Source organism: Protopterus annectens, chromosome 7.part0, assembly GCF_019279795.1.
Source record: "Protopterus annectens isolate FY-2018-M chromosome 7.part0, PAN1.0, whole genome shotgun sequence".
Classification (NCBI taxonomy): Eukaryota; Metazoa; Chordata; order Ceratodontiformes; family Protopteridae; genus Protopterus; species Protopterus annectens.
In genome coordinates this window covers 1579323780-1579339512 of record NC_056739.1, presented here as the reverse complement: position 1 = coordinate 1579339512, position 15733 = coordinate 1579323780, and the positions used below count along the sequence as shown (strand labels likewise).

Sequence of the window (15733 nt, the reverse complement as noted above, 5' to 3'; positions counted from 1 at the left end):
TTCAAGGCTCCCGAGAGCACCCCAGCACTACCAGGTTATACCTCATACCATGCTTTTCGGCCCCAAAACTTGGACCGAACCACAAAAGGAGGGGGAGTATCAATATTCATCAAAGATACCCACACCTCCAGGTTGGTGGCACAGCACGAAGCATCAGAGAATATCCATGTGCAACTAACAGTGGATAAAACTGCCTTCCAGTTTATAGCCTGCTACAGACCACCCTCCCAAACCCAGGAACCCCACTCGGCCTTCCTGAGAACACTGGAAAATATGAAGGTCTCTCCAAACACCATTATATTGGGCGACTTCAACTACCCAAACATAGACTGGGAGCATTACTCTAGCTCCAACACCCTAGCCTAAAGGTTCCTAGAATTTATAAACTCAAATGCTATGGAACAACTTGTTGCCACTCCCACAAGAGGGGAAAACATACTGGACCTGATCATCACCAACATGGGGACTCTATGCTCCAGACCAGAAGTGTATCCCTCACTGGTAAGATCAGACCATAAACTAATCTCACTGGATATTCACATCCTGACCCCACCCCCTGCCCAGAAAACCACAGTGAAAAACATCTCTAAAGCAAATTTCACACTCCTCAAAACCGAGGTGGAATCCTTCAAAGCCCCTGGGCCTGTGGAAAATACGGCCCAGACTGCAGAATCCTTTATAAACGCATTCTATTAACACCTTCAGGAATGCATGGATCTTGCAATCCCAAATAAAACCAAGACCCAATCCTCCAAAGGCAGACGTCCTGTCTGGTGGACCCCAGCCATAAACAAACTATACAATAGAAGGAGGAAGCTACTACATAATAGAGCAAAATCCCAAAAAGGGAAGGCATCTCTGATCAGTATTAGCAAAAAAACTACGGGCACTCATAAAATCGTCTAAGGCCAGCTTTGAGAGAAAAATTGCACAGGATACTAAGGATAATCACAAGGCTTTCTTTAGTTATGTTAGGAACCTGGGTGGGAATTCCCAGATATGCTCAGAATTAGTCCAAAATGACAAAAAATACACCGAACCCACAGACATTGCCAACATCCTAGCTGACAGGTTCAGCAAACTTCTCCCCACCAAAGGGCAAATATCTATCCCAGCAGAGTGCTGCCCCTGACATCTCAGATGCTCAGGTAAGAGCCGCCTCTCCAAAGCAAAAACACAGCATCAATGGGACCAGACGGTGTCCCGGGCTGCGTCCTACATGAACTCCAAGAAGAGCTAAACCTAAACATAAAACTACTGTTCAGTCTCAGCCTTACTACAGGATATGTACCCAAAGAGTTGAGTACAGCAACAGTGGTCCCTCTCCACAAAGGTGGTGCCTCAACGGATCCTGGAAACTATCGCCCCATAAGCCTGACTAGCTTGGTCTGCAAAGCTATGGAAAGGATCATCATGGACCTCATAAATAAAGATATTGGGGACCTACGGACACTGGATCCTACCCAGTTCGGCTTTGTTAAGGGCAGATGCTGCCTCTTAAACCTGGTCGATTTCTTTGAAACAGTCACCAAGGCCATTGACGAGGGGAAGGTGGTCCACACAGCCTACCTGGACCTCGCAAAAGCCTTCGATACAATACCCTACTCGGGCATTATAGATAAGCTCACCAGCTTAAATATAAACCCCATGTCACTAGATGGGTTGCAAACTGGCTCAAGAACAGAACCCACATGGTCAGAATTGCTGGAGCCATGTCAGACTCCAAACCAGTTACAAGTGGCGTCCCACAAGGCTCAGTCCTGGGACCTCTCTTGTTCGGTATATATTTCTCGGAGGTACAGGCCAACACAGAAGGACTGTGGCTGACCAAGTTCGCAGATGACTGCAAACTGGGCACCATAATCGACTCTCCAGCCGACACAAGCATCCTCCAAAAGGGCCTCATAGAAACAGACAACTGGTGCCAGAGCCATGGCCTCAAGCTAAACGCCAAAAAGTGTATAGTCATCCCCTTTGGCAAAAACAAAGTGCCCACAAATTACCACATAGGTGGTAATCCATTAAGTACAGAAGAAGTAATTAGGGACCTGAGGACCCAAGTTGATAGCAATCTCTCATTTGACAACCACATGGCCAAAGTGGTTAGAAGAACATTTTATATAGCCCACCTAATCCTGAAGGGATTCACATCTAGATAAGGGGAGGTCATCGTGCCTCTTTACTCATCCCTCATCAGGCCCATAATTGAGTACAATGCCCCTTTTGGGATTTACCTTACCAGACACCTGCAGCAACTGGAAAGACCCCAAAAGTACCTCAACAAGAGGATCAAAGGGCTCAAACAGATGCCATATGCTGCCCGGTTAAAGAAACTCCAGCTCTACTCAGTGGCATACCGCCTGCTCAGAGGTGATCTGTGCCTGACGTATAAAGCCATGTCCAACCCGGAATTAATGGGCATGCTGCACCCCAGAAAATCCAAATCCCATCGAGCTACGCGCTCGAGAGACTTGAACCTCAGCACTGAAATAAATAGGACATGCTGGAGGGACAGATTCATAACCCAGAGGCTCCCTTCACTGTGGAAAAAAATCCCAGTCCAGGTTAGGCAGAGTCCCTCTTTGACTCTCTTCAAGAGGAATCTTGATGAGTGGATGGGAGATCGTAGGTTTACCCCGGGTATCACTTCTGTGTTACTGTTAGACAGAGGCACAGTATACTAATCTCAAAAAAGGGCATAGCAAAATTAATTTAAAATGGGTGGCGAAAGCTAAACACACTCTGGCTAGGCTTATAAATGCCCTAGGGCGGATAGCCTAGTATGAACCTATGAACCTATGAAACACTGTATTTCTCTGAGTAGTGCTGAGTGCGCTTCCTACCACCCCTCCTACATTTTCTACCACCAAAGGGGTAGGAAAAAAGTCTCAACAGTTTAGATAAGTACAGGTGTTTTTTTTTTTTTTCCACACAGAGAAAATTCATCACCAGACTCAACAAATGAATCAAAATCAGTATCTACATAGGAGGAGGAATCCTCTGTAGTTCCAAAGGTTGAAGTATTTGAATGATTTAATACAGATTTAGTCTGTTGCCTTTTTTTACTCTCATATTTAGGGTGGGACCTACTCACATTACCTTCTTGGAAATTTACAGATTTGTTTGTACTTTTTTTTCCTTCCTCCAAGTAAAAATCCTATTTAGTTTATAATCCTCTAAATCAAACTGGTATTTCTTTATTTTTTTTAGCTTTATGTTCTCATTTAATCTAGCTACTTCTCTTGAATATTGCTGCAATAAAGCAGCATATTTTACATTGGAGGAAAATATCTCCACAATTTCTTTTTTCTTTTCTATTTCGACTTTTAATATACCAACCATCTCTAATAAAATTTCTGTAAAACAGTAACAAGCAAACCTGGGGTTGATGTTTGAATCTGCCTTCACTGCTGTAATAGCACACCATCAGGACAGCCAACTGCTGATTCAATGTAATTCATAAACCCCTTGGAATCATTTCAGATTTGGAATAAGCTAATAAGTACTTAGAATTCCACAGTGAGGACAAAAACTTCTGCTGATTTAATGGTCAGCAGGGACTGTGTTCCATTTGAAGTCATCCCCCATGCAGAGCCATTTCCTGTTTCAGTCATTCCTGCTTGAGTAAAGCAATCAACGTTTTCCAAATCCATGGATAGGGAAGCCAACAACTGTTGCACGGAAGAAGAATCCACGATGAAGCAATATTCTTCTTATTTTCAAACCCAAGGTTAAAAACAACCAGATTAAATATTCCTGCAAAAGTACAGTATGAACACCTATCCAAAAATATTGCACAGAATATCACATACCAGGTGCATGGAAAAAATGTATTTCACGTAAAAACAATAAACCTGGTTGCTGTTAGTTCATTCATATATTGATGCCACTGCAGCTGCAACAAAGCAGTTACATAAATGTATTGATATTCATGGTTAGGTTGTACTTATCTCACTGTACCCCAGTACGTGCCTGTAAAGTGGTATGAATCTGTGTCTTTGTGGCATCAATCAGTGAGTACAAACCCCATAAAAGAATAGCAGACAAGCACTAGTATGAAATGAATAAGTAAACAGCACAACACAGTTCAGCATGTTTCTGAGTTGTGCACTCATTTCTGCATACTAGCCTAGCCAAAATATTCAATACTGTGAAGTACCATGTTGTGTGAGTTACACTTTGCAGTCATGCAGACGTGTCCAGATAAATGAGCAGTGATATACAATGCTGTCTTGCTGTGCATGCTGCTTGTATATGACTGACATCCCAAATGCTCAGGAATGGAGCACAATGCTGCTGTGCATCTATTGTGTATTAAGGTTGATCTTCTAACTGTCTTGCTTACCAGTGCACTGTAGTCTGCACAACACTACATGGCTGTGCACCATAACATATGTTCAATCCCTACAGAGCACCTACTGTGTTCATAGGTGTTTACTAGGCTAGTGACCACAAGGGCCTTTTTAAGCCTAGCCACATATTCCAAATCTCTGACAAGTTCTGGTACCCTTGATAAGTGTAAGCAGGGGTTTGTGAGATGAAACATTTACAAGCAGGGTCCTGGGAGATGAACCATTCACAGGTTGCCTGTGTCCATTAGAGACATAGTTGACAAGCCAGGGATTAATTTCCTGTTCCTCATCCAATTGTCAAAGTTGCACTTGAATTGGGTGGTGGGGGGGACTCTGCTTCACATGGATGGGGAGCCTGTTCCAGATATGGGGTAGTCTCTGGGATACATACCTGTCTTTCCAGCAGGTCCTCTCTATATCACAGGCAACATTTAAGTCTTTAGAATGGGTAATTCTGGTGCTGTTTGTTTTGTGGATATGCAGAAGGTCCATCAGAGTGAGGTCTGAAAATGACCTGTATGTCAGGCATAGATATCCCCTCAACAGCCTGTAGGAGACAGAATATAGGGATAGGGCCTGGAGGCAGTCTGCACAGGACATTTTACTTATGCCCCATATTCTTTTAGTGAGGAACCTCTGTGGATGTTCCAGTTGTTGGATATGCCTGGTTAGGTGCATAGCAAAGTGGGCATCATATTCAAGGACAGGTCTGATGAATGCCGAATACAGTGGAGCAATGACTTCCTTGGATTTAGATGCCATACCTTTGATTATAAATTGTGAAACATAGAATGATTTCCTCACTACTGTAGACATGTGATGGTCAAAGGCTAGATTATTGTCTAGGTGCGTCCCTAAGTTCCTGTCTACTGGGTCACCTTTAAGGGATATGTTGTCAATTTGATAGTTAGCAAAGGTGGATGACTTCCCGAAGAATACTATTCTGCATTGTGTTATTTGTGTATACAGCACGCAGTGCTGTGGTGCATGTCATAAGAAAAAAATTGCATTAACATCACAGCACCTAATTCACTAGTACTGCTATGTAGTGTACCCTAATAATATTGAGTATATCTGAATGCTTTGTAAACTATTGAAAGTCATACTGTGTACAGTGCTGGCCTGCTGTGCAACCTTCTAAGTGCTTCACCCCTCCAAGTAAGTGCCTAGTGTACTGTACTACTGTGTGATGCACGTTGCTGCCCTGCTCTCTTCTTACCAAGTGAAATTGCATATTCCGGCCCCAGTGCTTTTTTCAGCCCTTTGATTATGTAAGGTACACAGTGCTGCACTTTTGTGTACCCTGTTAAGTGTTAAATGTGCATTCCACCTTCACTGCTTTGTTTTTACCCTAGAATAATGGAAGGCACACAGTGACACCTGCTCTGCACCCTAAAATTCCACCAGTATCCCCAAGCACATACCTTTGTACAAGGCCCATTCTGCCATTTGTTGTGTGTCATCAATCAAGTACATGAGCTGAAGGGCATGCAATGTTTCAAAATAGTCTGTAGGTCTGTCTGCTAAAATAGGGGTCACAACACAGTTCATGTGCACTACAGCTGGCACCTTGGAATCTGATTACCCATTTATAAAAACTATTCTATTAGGCTTGTTGACTACAGTATCTATTCCAGTATTCAAAAAATGTAGCTCCAGAACTGTTCCAGTTAATGTCTGATTTCAGTACTTTTCTGAGTTTCTAAAATCTTAACAGGTTGGAAATGTTAAGTTTACACAGAATGTTGTAAAGTTTCTACGTTGGGCTTTTGTGCTACTGATGTATACCAACTGCTTTGGTTAAGGTGACTTTAGAATGGTGAAACAATTACATTTTTGCTTCCAGCAGTCCAAGCTGATACCACTGAACTTCAACACTGTCACAGCTGAAAAGCTGAATTACCTGTCCAAAATGGTTTACTATCATTTTGTTGAATGACACTTATGCAGATTTCAGAATCACGTAATCACAATGGCAACTGATAAAAACAGTGAACCACAACCTTCTGAATGCTTAAAACTGAAAGCACAGAAGGGAATGGTTCTTGCAAAATCATTGTTGACTTTAATGGTGATTGTACAACAAAATTCGAACTGGTTCGAATGTTGAATGTCATTTTTGCCATATTTGACATATGGTAAAAACAGCCTTCACATTTTCAGCCATTTGAGTCGATGAAAAGACTCAAATGTATTCTGTCTTTCAACAAAATTATAGTGAACTGTCCAATATAGTACAATTACTGTTGTAAGATTATTGTGTCCACCAGGGGGTTGTGCATGGGTCTTTTGTTATTTAATGTACTTCATCTGCTGTTAGTACAGATGGAAATTTGTAAATATTGATGATATTATTCAGAGTGGTATAGTAGTACAGCAAGTAGCACTGCTACCTTACAGCAACACATTATTTGGTTCAATTCTCAGGTGACAGTGCAATCTGTACACTGTGCTAAGTATGCATTTCCCTATGCATCCATGTGGGTTTTCCCAGGTAGTCCAGTTTCCTCCCTCCTCCCCAATATCAGCAGTTGGTAAACTGGTGTTCTACAAACTGCCAATAGGTGTCCATATAGTATGTGTGGGAGTAACAGCGTTGATTCTGGAACACATTAGCACCCTGTCCAGAGTATTTTTCAATGTTTCATACCTACTAGCTGCTGAGATAGGCTTCAGCATCCTGCACCTCTGTACATGATAAAGTGGGGCATCATGAAATGGCTGGATGGAAACATTGATGGATGAATGACATTTTTTTATAATGATGGAGAACTATATCTGAGGTAAAATAAGCATTGCATAGACATCTTCTAAATTAACTACATGCTTTGAAGTAAAGAAGCTGCAAACACAAATAAATCAAATTAAGTCTGTGCTCTGGTTCATTTTCTGTCTGGGTTCCTTCTGTGTATATTCTGCACGTTCTGACTTTGATCACAGCCCTGAAGTGGATAAAAGAGGTATCAGAGAATGAATATAAGCCCTTATTAAAAACTGATATGTTTATTTGTCCAGGTACATGTACGAAATGGTCAGATAATAGGGTGTTGTCATTTCATAAAGCTTTTTGGGAATCCACCTTCAAATCCAGTTAAACTGGAAACTTCACTTCCAAAAGAAGGTTTTGCAGATGCATAAAATTTTGAAGTCTGTAGAAAACAGCATATTTTCCTAAACAATGTACAAGAAAAAACTCTAGTGAAAGATTGCTATTACTTATTTATCATAGTGAGTCTATATAATAAGCTTCAGGGGAGCTTATGTGAAAGCAAATAATTAGTGGTGCCTCTACATAAAGAAGAACCCCAAAAGGATCAAGTGTACTTACTGTAAGCCAATTTGTGTCACACCATACCTGTGGAATGTAAGAAAAATATTCTCAGAAGCTGATGGATACAGTTCTGTCATAAATAAACTGTGAGGATTAGCATGGATTTATTGAGTGGGGGAATTATGTCTGGCAAACATTTTACAACTTTTTGTATGAGTAATAATAACGGGAGTGGCCAGAGTTAGACTAATTAATCTTATGCTGTTAGTCCAACTCAGAACATTGATATAGAAAGGTATGGGATTAGGAACAGGCTCAAATGCTCCAAGAGGGGTCAAAATTGATTATCAAAAAGAAAACAGACGGTGGATTTTACAGAGGCAAGCTTATAATATAAAGAGGTGACATGTGGAGTACCTCAGAAGTCAGTTCTGGGACAATGCTTTTTAACATATTCATGGTTGAGACCTGGCTTGGTTAATTTATTTATGATGCTATGGTGACAATAGTTTTATGGAAATGTGGAAGAATTTGAGAAGGGATCTACTGAGGTATTCAAAAAACTGTACAAAGTGGCATGCATCCCCAGATATTACAGTGAATCACAGAAGTGAATACCTCTAATGAAGAAACACATATATACAGTCACCCTCAACAATCAGCGGTAACCAGTTCACACATGGAGAACACTCTACAATACTCACTATGACCATCGTATGTGTGCCAGAGAAGCAGCCTATATATATTCCAGTTCACAGATGCTGTGTACAAGCATTGTATTAGAGAATAAAAATGAATTCATACATGTTACATGTTACCCTGATGTTTGCTCTGAGAGTGTTGATGGAGAAATACAGAGAAGGTCAGAAGGAGTTGCACTGTGTCTTTGTAGACTTGGAGAAAGCATATGACAGGGTGCCTAGAGAAGAGTTGTGGTATTGTATGAGGAAGTCGGGAGTGGCAGAGAAGTACGTAAGAGTGGTACAGGATATGTACGAGGGTAGTATGACAGTGGTGAGGACTGCAGTGGGAGTGACAGATCCGTTTAAGGTGGAGGTGGGATTACATCAAGGATCAGCTCTGAGTCCTTTCTTATTTGCAGTGGTGATGGACAGGTTGACAGATGAGATCAGACAGGAGGCCCCGTGGACTATGATGTTTGCAGATGACATTGTGATCTGTAGTGAGTAGGAATCAGGTTGAGGAGACTCTGGAGAGGTGGAGATATGCTCTAGAGAGCAGAGGAATGAGGGTCAGCAGGGCTAAGACAGAATATATGTGTGTAAATGAGAGGGAGGGTAGAGGAATGGTGAGGATGCAGGGAGTAGAGTTGGTAAAGGTGGACGAGTTTAAGTACTTGGGATCAACAGTTCAGAGTAATGGTGAATGTGGAAGAGAGGTGAAGAAGAGAGTACAGGCAGGGTGGAATGGGTGGAGAAGAGTGTCAGGAGTGATTTGTGACAGACGGGTATCCGTAAGAGTGAAAGGGAAGGTCTACAAGAGTGTAGTGAGACCAGCTATGTTATATGGGTTGGAGACAGTGGCATTGACAAAAAGGCAGGAGTCAGAGCTGGATGTGGCAGAGTTAAAGATGTTAAGATTTGCAATCGGTGTGACTAGGATGGATAGGATTAGGAATCGGTATATTAGAGGGTCAGCTCATGTTGGACAGTTTGGAGACAAAGCAAGAGAGACGAGATTGCGTTGGTTTGGACATGTGCTGAGGAGGGATGATGGGTATATTGGGAAAAAGATGCTAAGGATGGAGCTGCCAGGTAAGAGGAATAGAGGAAGGCCTAAGATAAGGTTTATGGACGTGGTGAGAGAGGACATGCAGGCGGTTGGTGTGACAGAGCAAGATGCAGAGGATAGGAAGAAATGGAAAGAGATGATCCGCTGTGGCGACCCCTAACGGGAAAAGCCGAAAGAGAATGATGACATGTTACCCTGAACTACAGCAAAGAAAAAGCTTGTTCTAATTATATCCCTGTACTTCTGTAACATATTGGTAGTTTAAGATAGGTATATTTCAGAATGAATAGTGAAATCAGAAAGGGAGTACCTTTCTTTTACCAACTTCTTCACATCACAAGAAACACATCCACTCTGTTGTTTTCTGCAGCATCTCATGTGCACAGGTGTCCTTAATGTACATGAAGTAACAGTAGAGATTATGATGTATAAACTATAACACAGCACCATGACATGCCATCCCACAACTTTCTGGGTATTATGTCATCTTTTTCCTAATACTCACTTACATTATGAAGCTCAGGAAATGCAAAACAGCAAAACTAACCAGTCCACAGTGATCCACAGACAGCAGTATGTTGTGGGTTTCCACAGATATGTGGTCATTTCAGAAATGCCACTATTGACAGCTGCTATGGCAACAAGTCTGTACTGCCAGTGGCTATAGTACTTACAGTTTGTGTGGGATGGAGGTACCCTGGGTCTACTTCCTACTTTGATGTTATGTCAAGGAGTGATTCATCATTGCTTCAGATTACTTTGACATGACATCAAAGTTTATGTTATTTTGACATTATTTTAATGAAGTGATCTGGTGGTGGACGTGCTCCCATTGATGGGAGCTTGTTGATCCAATGGTGTTGGAGTGGGACAGCATATGGCTGCATTAAGGAACTTGTGTTGTGCATTCTACTCCACAATGGGATGTCTTATTGTATCTTTTACTCAAACATATGTTCTGTGCAGTTACACATTGCAGACTGATGTACTTCAGACACTATTGCACAGTACTAACAATCACAAGGGGGAAAGAACCTCAGGATCTATCATTTCTTCTATGAATCAGCAAGAGCAAAGTGAGATAGCAGTGTGAAGTATCCACAGAAGGCTGGCATGAACAGCTTGAGAAATGGACTCTAGGGATCCTGAAAAATAATTCCACTACACATTTTTTTAAGCTGTAAATGTAATGCTATGTTTACATTATGATACCACTTAGGGGAAATGAAGTTAAGCTGCAAGAGAAACTGTAGGGGATGGTTATAAAAATTATAAGTGGAATGGATCACATGTTATAAGGATACCTGCTTCAGATACTAGGAATGTTCACTTTGGTGAACAGAAGACAGAAAGAGATATGATATAAACACACAGGACTGAGTGTGAAAGGATGAGAAACTTACATCTTAGGAGAAAAGATGGGAATACATAAGGGCACTGATGGCATACAGATGGAAATAGGTGTAGAAGGGTTGTAAGAAGGTGCCATTTTGGACAGGAAATATTTAAAAAAGGGAGAAGATAAAAGGATAATGTGAAAAAGAGAACAGCAGAAGGCTTTTAATTAGTGTGGAAGGGACAGAATAAAAGTGTAAATGAAATGGGAGGGGAGTTGTGATAGACTAGCTGCAACATATAGATGTTAATCTTTTTTCTGTTATTATAATATCATCCTCATAAAAGATATATAAAGAGACCATAAACATATCCATTATGAAATGATATCAAGAGCAAGCACTAGCCAAAGAAAATGGAAGGACATTTTCCTGGATTCTTGTGATGAAGGCTCAGCCAGCACCATCTAATGGTGCAGATGGCTTCCCTACTTCTGACTGAGTGCAAACTGGATGAAGTTCGGTTTGATCAAGTTCAACTCCCAGTTGGCAGTTTTCCATAAGAAATCATTGTAGATGTGATTTCTAATTATGTGCATACTGTGATTCCTTTTTTAGGGAGATTTCTCCCATCTTCATGTTTGTGTGACCATAGAGTCAGTATACATACATTTTTTGTGGTGCTGGGTGCTTGTGTCCCATAATGATGCTTACTTTTGATGAGGAGTGCATACTTTTAATCTTTTTTGACAAATTGAATTTCCAGCCAGTTGTGCTTGACAAGTTGGTTACTTGCTGAGTTGTCACTTGAGAAGTCCCAGTGGAAGCATTAGTTTGAATCACTGGGTGGAATTACTGAAATAGATGCAATCAAAAGTAAATAGGGGTACGTATTCAACACTTGTTGGGGGCTAGCCTGGCATACTTTTAATATAACTACAGGTAAGCCATTCCCATACAGCCATATTTTATCGCATAAAGAACTGCAAGGAAGGCTCAGTAAAGACCTCATCAAGTCCATCACTGAGTACAATGCCCCCTTCAGCATATTCCTGACCAGGCACATGCAACAACTGGAACATCCACAGGGTTAATCACAAAAAGAATACAGGGAGTAAGCAGCATGCCCTATGCAAATTGTCTCAAAGCCCTGTCTTTGTACTCTGTTTCCAACAGACTGTTGAGAGGCAATCTATGCCTACCATACATGGCATTCTTAGACTCCACTCTGATTGACCTTTTGCTTATCCACAAAATTAATTGCATAATTACTTGATCTAGGGATATGAACTGTGGTTGTGACATAAATAGGACACGATGCAAAGTAGGTATGTGTTTTAGAGATTCCCCTTTTATGGAACAGGCTTCTCGTCTCTCTGAACCACAGCTCTTCCTTAGTCCTATTCAGGAGAACCCTGGACCAGAGGATGGGAAATTGCAAATATACTCCAGGTTTAGCACCTATGTCTGTAATGGACAAAGCAGCCTGTAAATCTTTCCTTAGCTTACATATACCCCCTAAAATAATCTGTAAGGCACACAATCTTGCAGGATACATTTGGGAAGCTTGGCTAGACTTGCAAGGGCCAACACATAAACTTAAAGGATATATTTGGGATACTCGGCTAGGCTTATAAAGGCTCCAGTGATCATTAGCCTAGTATTCACCTAAGAACCTATCTTCTTCTTTCGGCTTTTCCCGGTTAGGGGTCGCCACAGTGGATCACCTGTCCGCTCATGATTGGAAATGGAGTTTTACGGTGTTGAGTTGCCAGCCCGGCGCTCAACCTTCCACGGAAGGCACACACATGCACACACTCATGCCTGGGGCCAATTTAGAGTATCCAATCCACCTACAGCATGTCTTTGGGATGTGGGAGGAAACCGCAGCACCCAGAGGAAACCCACGCGACCACAGGGAGGACTTGCAGACTCTGCACAGAAGGCACCCCAGCCGAGGATCGAACCAGAGAACCTCTTGCTGCGAGGCAGCAGTGCTAACCGCTGCACCATTGTGGCCGCCCTCACCTAATGAACCTATAAGACTAAAAATTACCAAAACTCTTGAGCTGAAACCACATGCTAAAAATAAAATAAGTATTCCTGGGCAAACTATGAGATAATGAAATGGTGGTGATTGGCAGAACAATGAAAAAAATGCACGCTTTCGATAGTGAAAAATTTGAAACTCTCAACACCTTTCTAAGTTAGTGACAAGCCACACATAAAGGGAGGATACATAAATCAGAAGGATGGAACAAGGAGATGAAACCACTTTTGCACAGATCCTGCTGCTAGAGTACTGATTTCAGTTTTTTAACTAACACCCGAAAAAGTTCAAGAAAGGCTAGAGCTTGAGAGTTAGCAACTATAGCAATTCAGGGACAAAAAGGCATGAAAAGAACAGAGAAAGTAGTTTCTATTATGTAACCACTGGAACTGGAAGATAAAAGTGAATTTTATTTTTTTTTTTGAAAACTATCATTAATTGTTGGTCCTTCCTTGCAAGTCTCCTTCCCTTGCCGTTCCATTTATTTCTTAACCTATGCTGCCCAACTATACCATCTTACATAACTCTAAGCTGTCCAGATTTTTGCTTCATATTGTTGGTCTGTTTCTCATAAAATTTGTGGTTCTTTGACAAATCACTGAGGATTGAAGTAACTAAATAATGACATAGACTTGAGTTTCAGACCTCACATCATTCAAAAAATGCATGCTAACACACGTCCTGTTATTCTAACCACTTTCTAAATTTACCAGAACAATATTTAAACTCTCTCCCTATTTTCGGGCCTTTGCCCCCCCCCCCCCCATTATTTTAGGCTTTGTCCAGATTTTTTTTTTCACTAAGAGGTTGAGAGGTATGCGATCTTTATCATTGGGTTGCGTGGGTTTTTCTGCTTGCAGGGAGTTTTTTATTGATTTATTTTTTTATCAGTATCTCTTCCATCCTTATTCAAAAGCTGCAGCAGAGGTGGCAAGAAATTACCTGAGGCAGCTACTGGTGATAGTTCTACTACCGATTCGAGGTTTCTATCATATAGACGTGGGTTCCCTCCTCATATCACATTTGCTCACTATTTCAGCAGTGATTCTGTGAGGGCAAGACTGCTGCTACTAATATCTGATAAGTCCCCTTATATAAGGAAGTGTACTAAAGCTGGGGCAGACCCTGCTGCCCTGATATAAGGAGGTGTGCTAGTGTTGGGGCAGACGCTGCATCACAATCTTACACACTCTTCTTGGTGTAAGGAGAGGTATACATGCTCTCAGGTAGTATATACTCTTTCCCCGAGCGGAACCACACTATACGAACCCGGTCCCAGGCTGCTGACAGAATGGACAAATACTTTACATGCTGCTAGCCGGCCAACCCCACAGTCCCAGACATGGTTCTGAAGAATCTCTGTGGCTATATACTTTGTTTAATTCACAGTAAATAGGATTTCGTCCCCAAGAAAGGACGACACTTGAACCACTGCAGCCGGACTAGTCTGTTAAAACACTGCAGGCATAACATCTTACCCTGAAGTTCTTTTGGGTGCGGAGCCACTGCAATAACACATTTGCTTAGTGCTTTAATCGCGACCAGTAAGTACCTCTGCTCAGCTTAGGTGACACCAAGTTTATTGTGTCAACCAGAATTCGTGTTCTGCTTACCATAAGATGCTGTGCGCTTCCCATTACTACTGAATATCCCAAATAGTTACATTGTGCAACAATCATAAATGATCGCAACTGACAAAGTACAAAATACAAAAATAAAAAACTAAGAACCGGACACGTGCATTGGACTACACATGGTAGTCCTATACATTATGGATTGCCATTCGTCACGGAAACAAAGACTATTTGTTTTCGTATCACAGCTTTCATATTCATGATTAGCATAAAGACAGGAGAGGTCCTCCTCTGTTTTTATTTGTTCAGGGTCCGGGCTGCCTTCCTACCCTCCACGCGAGCTTTATTGCTCTTATTACAATGTTAAAATGCTGACGTAACAACCTTACCAGACGATACATTTTCTACTGTTTATGAAGGACTCGATACTGTACTGTCACCAGGGGGCACACACTATAGTGCACTTCCACTAAACGTTTAAATAAAAAAATACAGCTTGCCAAGCAAATGCAAAACAACATAAACAGAACAAGTTTATAGCGATGCATTTTCATCATGAGCGGTTAGACTCCTTTTGAATTTAGACGTCTTTTGGCGTACAAACTTAATTACATTTTTGCGAAGCTAGTGTCAACCCTGCGGTCTCCAGTGTTGTTTTGGAGGTAGCTAACATGGCGACTGTACCAGTCTATTGCATCTGTAGATTACCTTACGACGTAACTCGGTTTATGATTGAATGCGATGCTTGTAAGGACTGGTTTCACGGCAGGTAAACGCAAATATTTTATTTTGTTTTGTTCTGGCCCTTTTATATGGTAAGGTAAAAAGCAACAGCACTACTGACATAAATGCATTTTTTAAGACCGAGGCCTTCTGAAAGAGGGAGGCGGAGCTACGATCGGCGTTGTGACATTTTTTTTTACAAAAATAATTGAACGGGTTTGACAGTATTTGAAATGTTGAGTTTTGTTATTTACTGGGTTCAAACATCTATGTACTTAGTACACTGTGCTGTAACATGTAAACACATCCCCCGTTTACTGTATAGTACTAGTAAAAGGGTGAATACTGAACCAAATCGCAGTTTTGGTTGAAATACTTTTTTTGTTTCGGTACATGGTTTTGTTAAAAAACGGCATAAGTTACAAATTGGCTACGGACAGTTCCTGTAGTATAAATGTATTTAAAATGTGCATGTTTATTACATTTTGAGTTGTTAAAGACGTTTCGACTTGATTGCATGACTTGAACGAACGAATGGATCAGCTGTTTGAAAGGACAGAAATATGGACGCATGTGATTTTTTTGTAACAAAAAGCTCCTTTTTAAGTGGGAATGATTTCTATAGTCCGTGTTGAACATAGTGAAGTATACATTTGTTCTTTTTTGTTCTCCGGTTT

At 41.3% G+C, this 15733-nt stretch overlaps 1 protein-coding gene across 2 annotated transcripts in view; it reads left to right on the top strand.

The window, feature by feature from the left end:
• Positions 1 to 14683: 14683 nt before the first annotated feature.
• Positions 14684 to 15733, top strand: part of PHF2 (PHD finger protein 2) — a 3400138-nt gene continuing 3399088 nt past the window's right edge. Inside the window, exon 1 of one of the 2 annotated variants that reach the window (XM_044078128.1) lies at positions 14684 to 15102. In XM_044078128.1, the coding sequence (XP_043934063.1) occupies positions 15005 to 15102 (98 nt within the window). In that variant the 5' untranslated portion in view covers positions 14684 to 15004. The remainder of the gene's footprint in view (positions 15103 to 15733) is intronic. The other variant, XM_044078127.1, reaches the window with a different exon arrangement.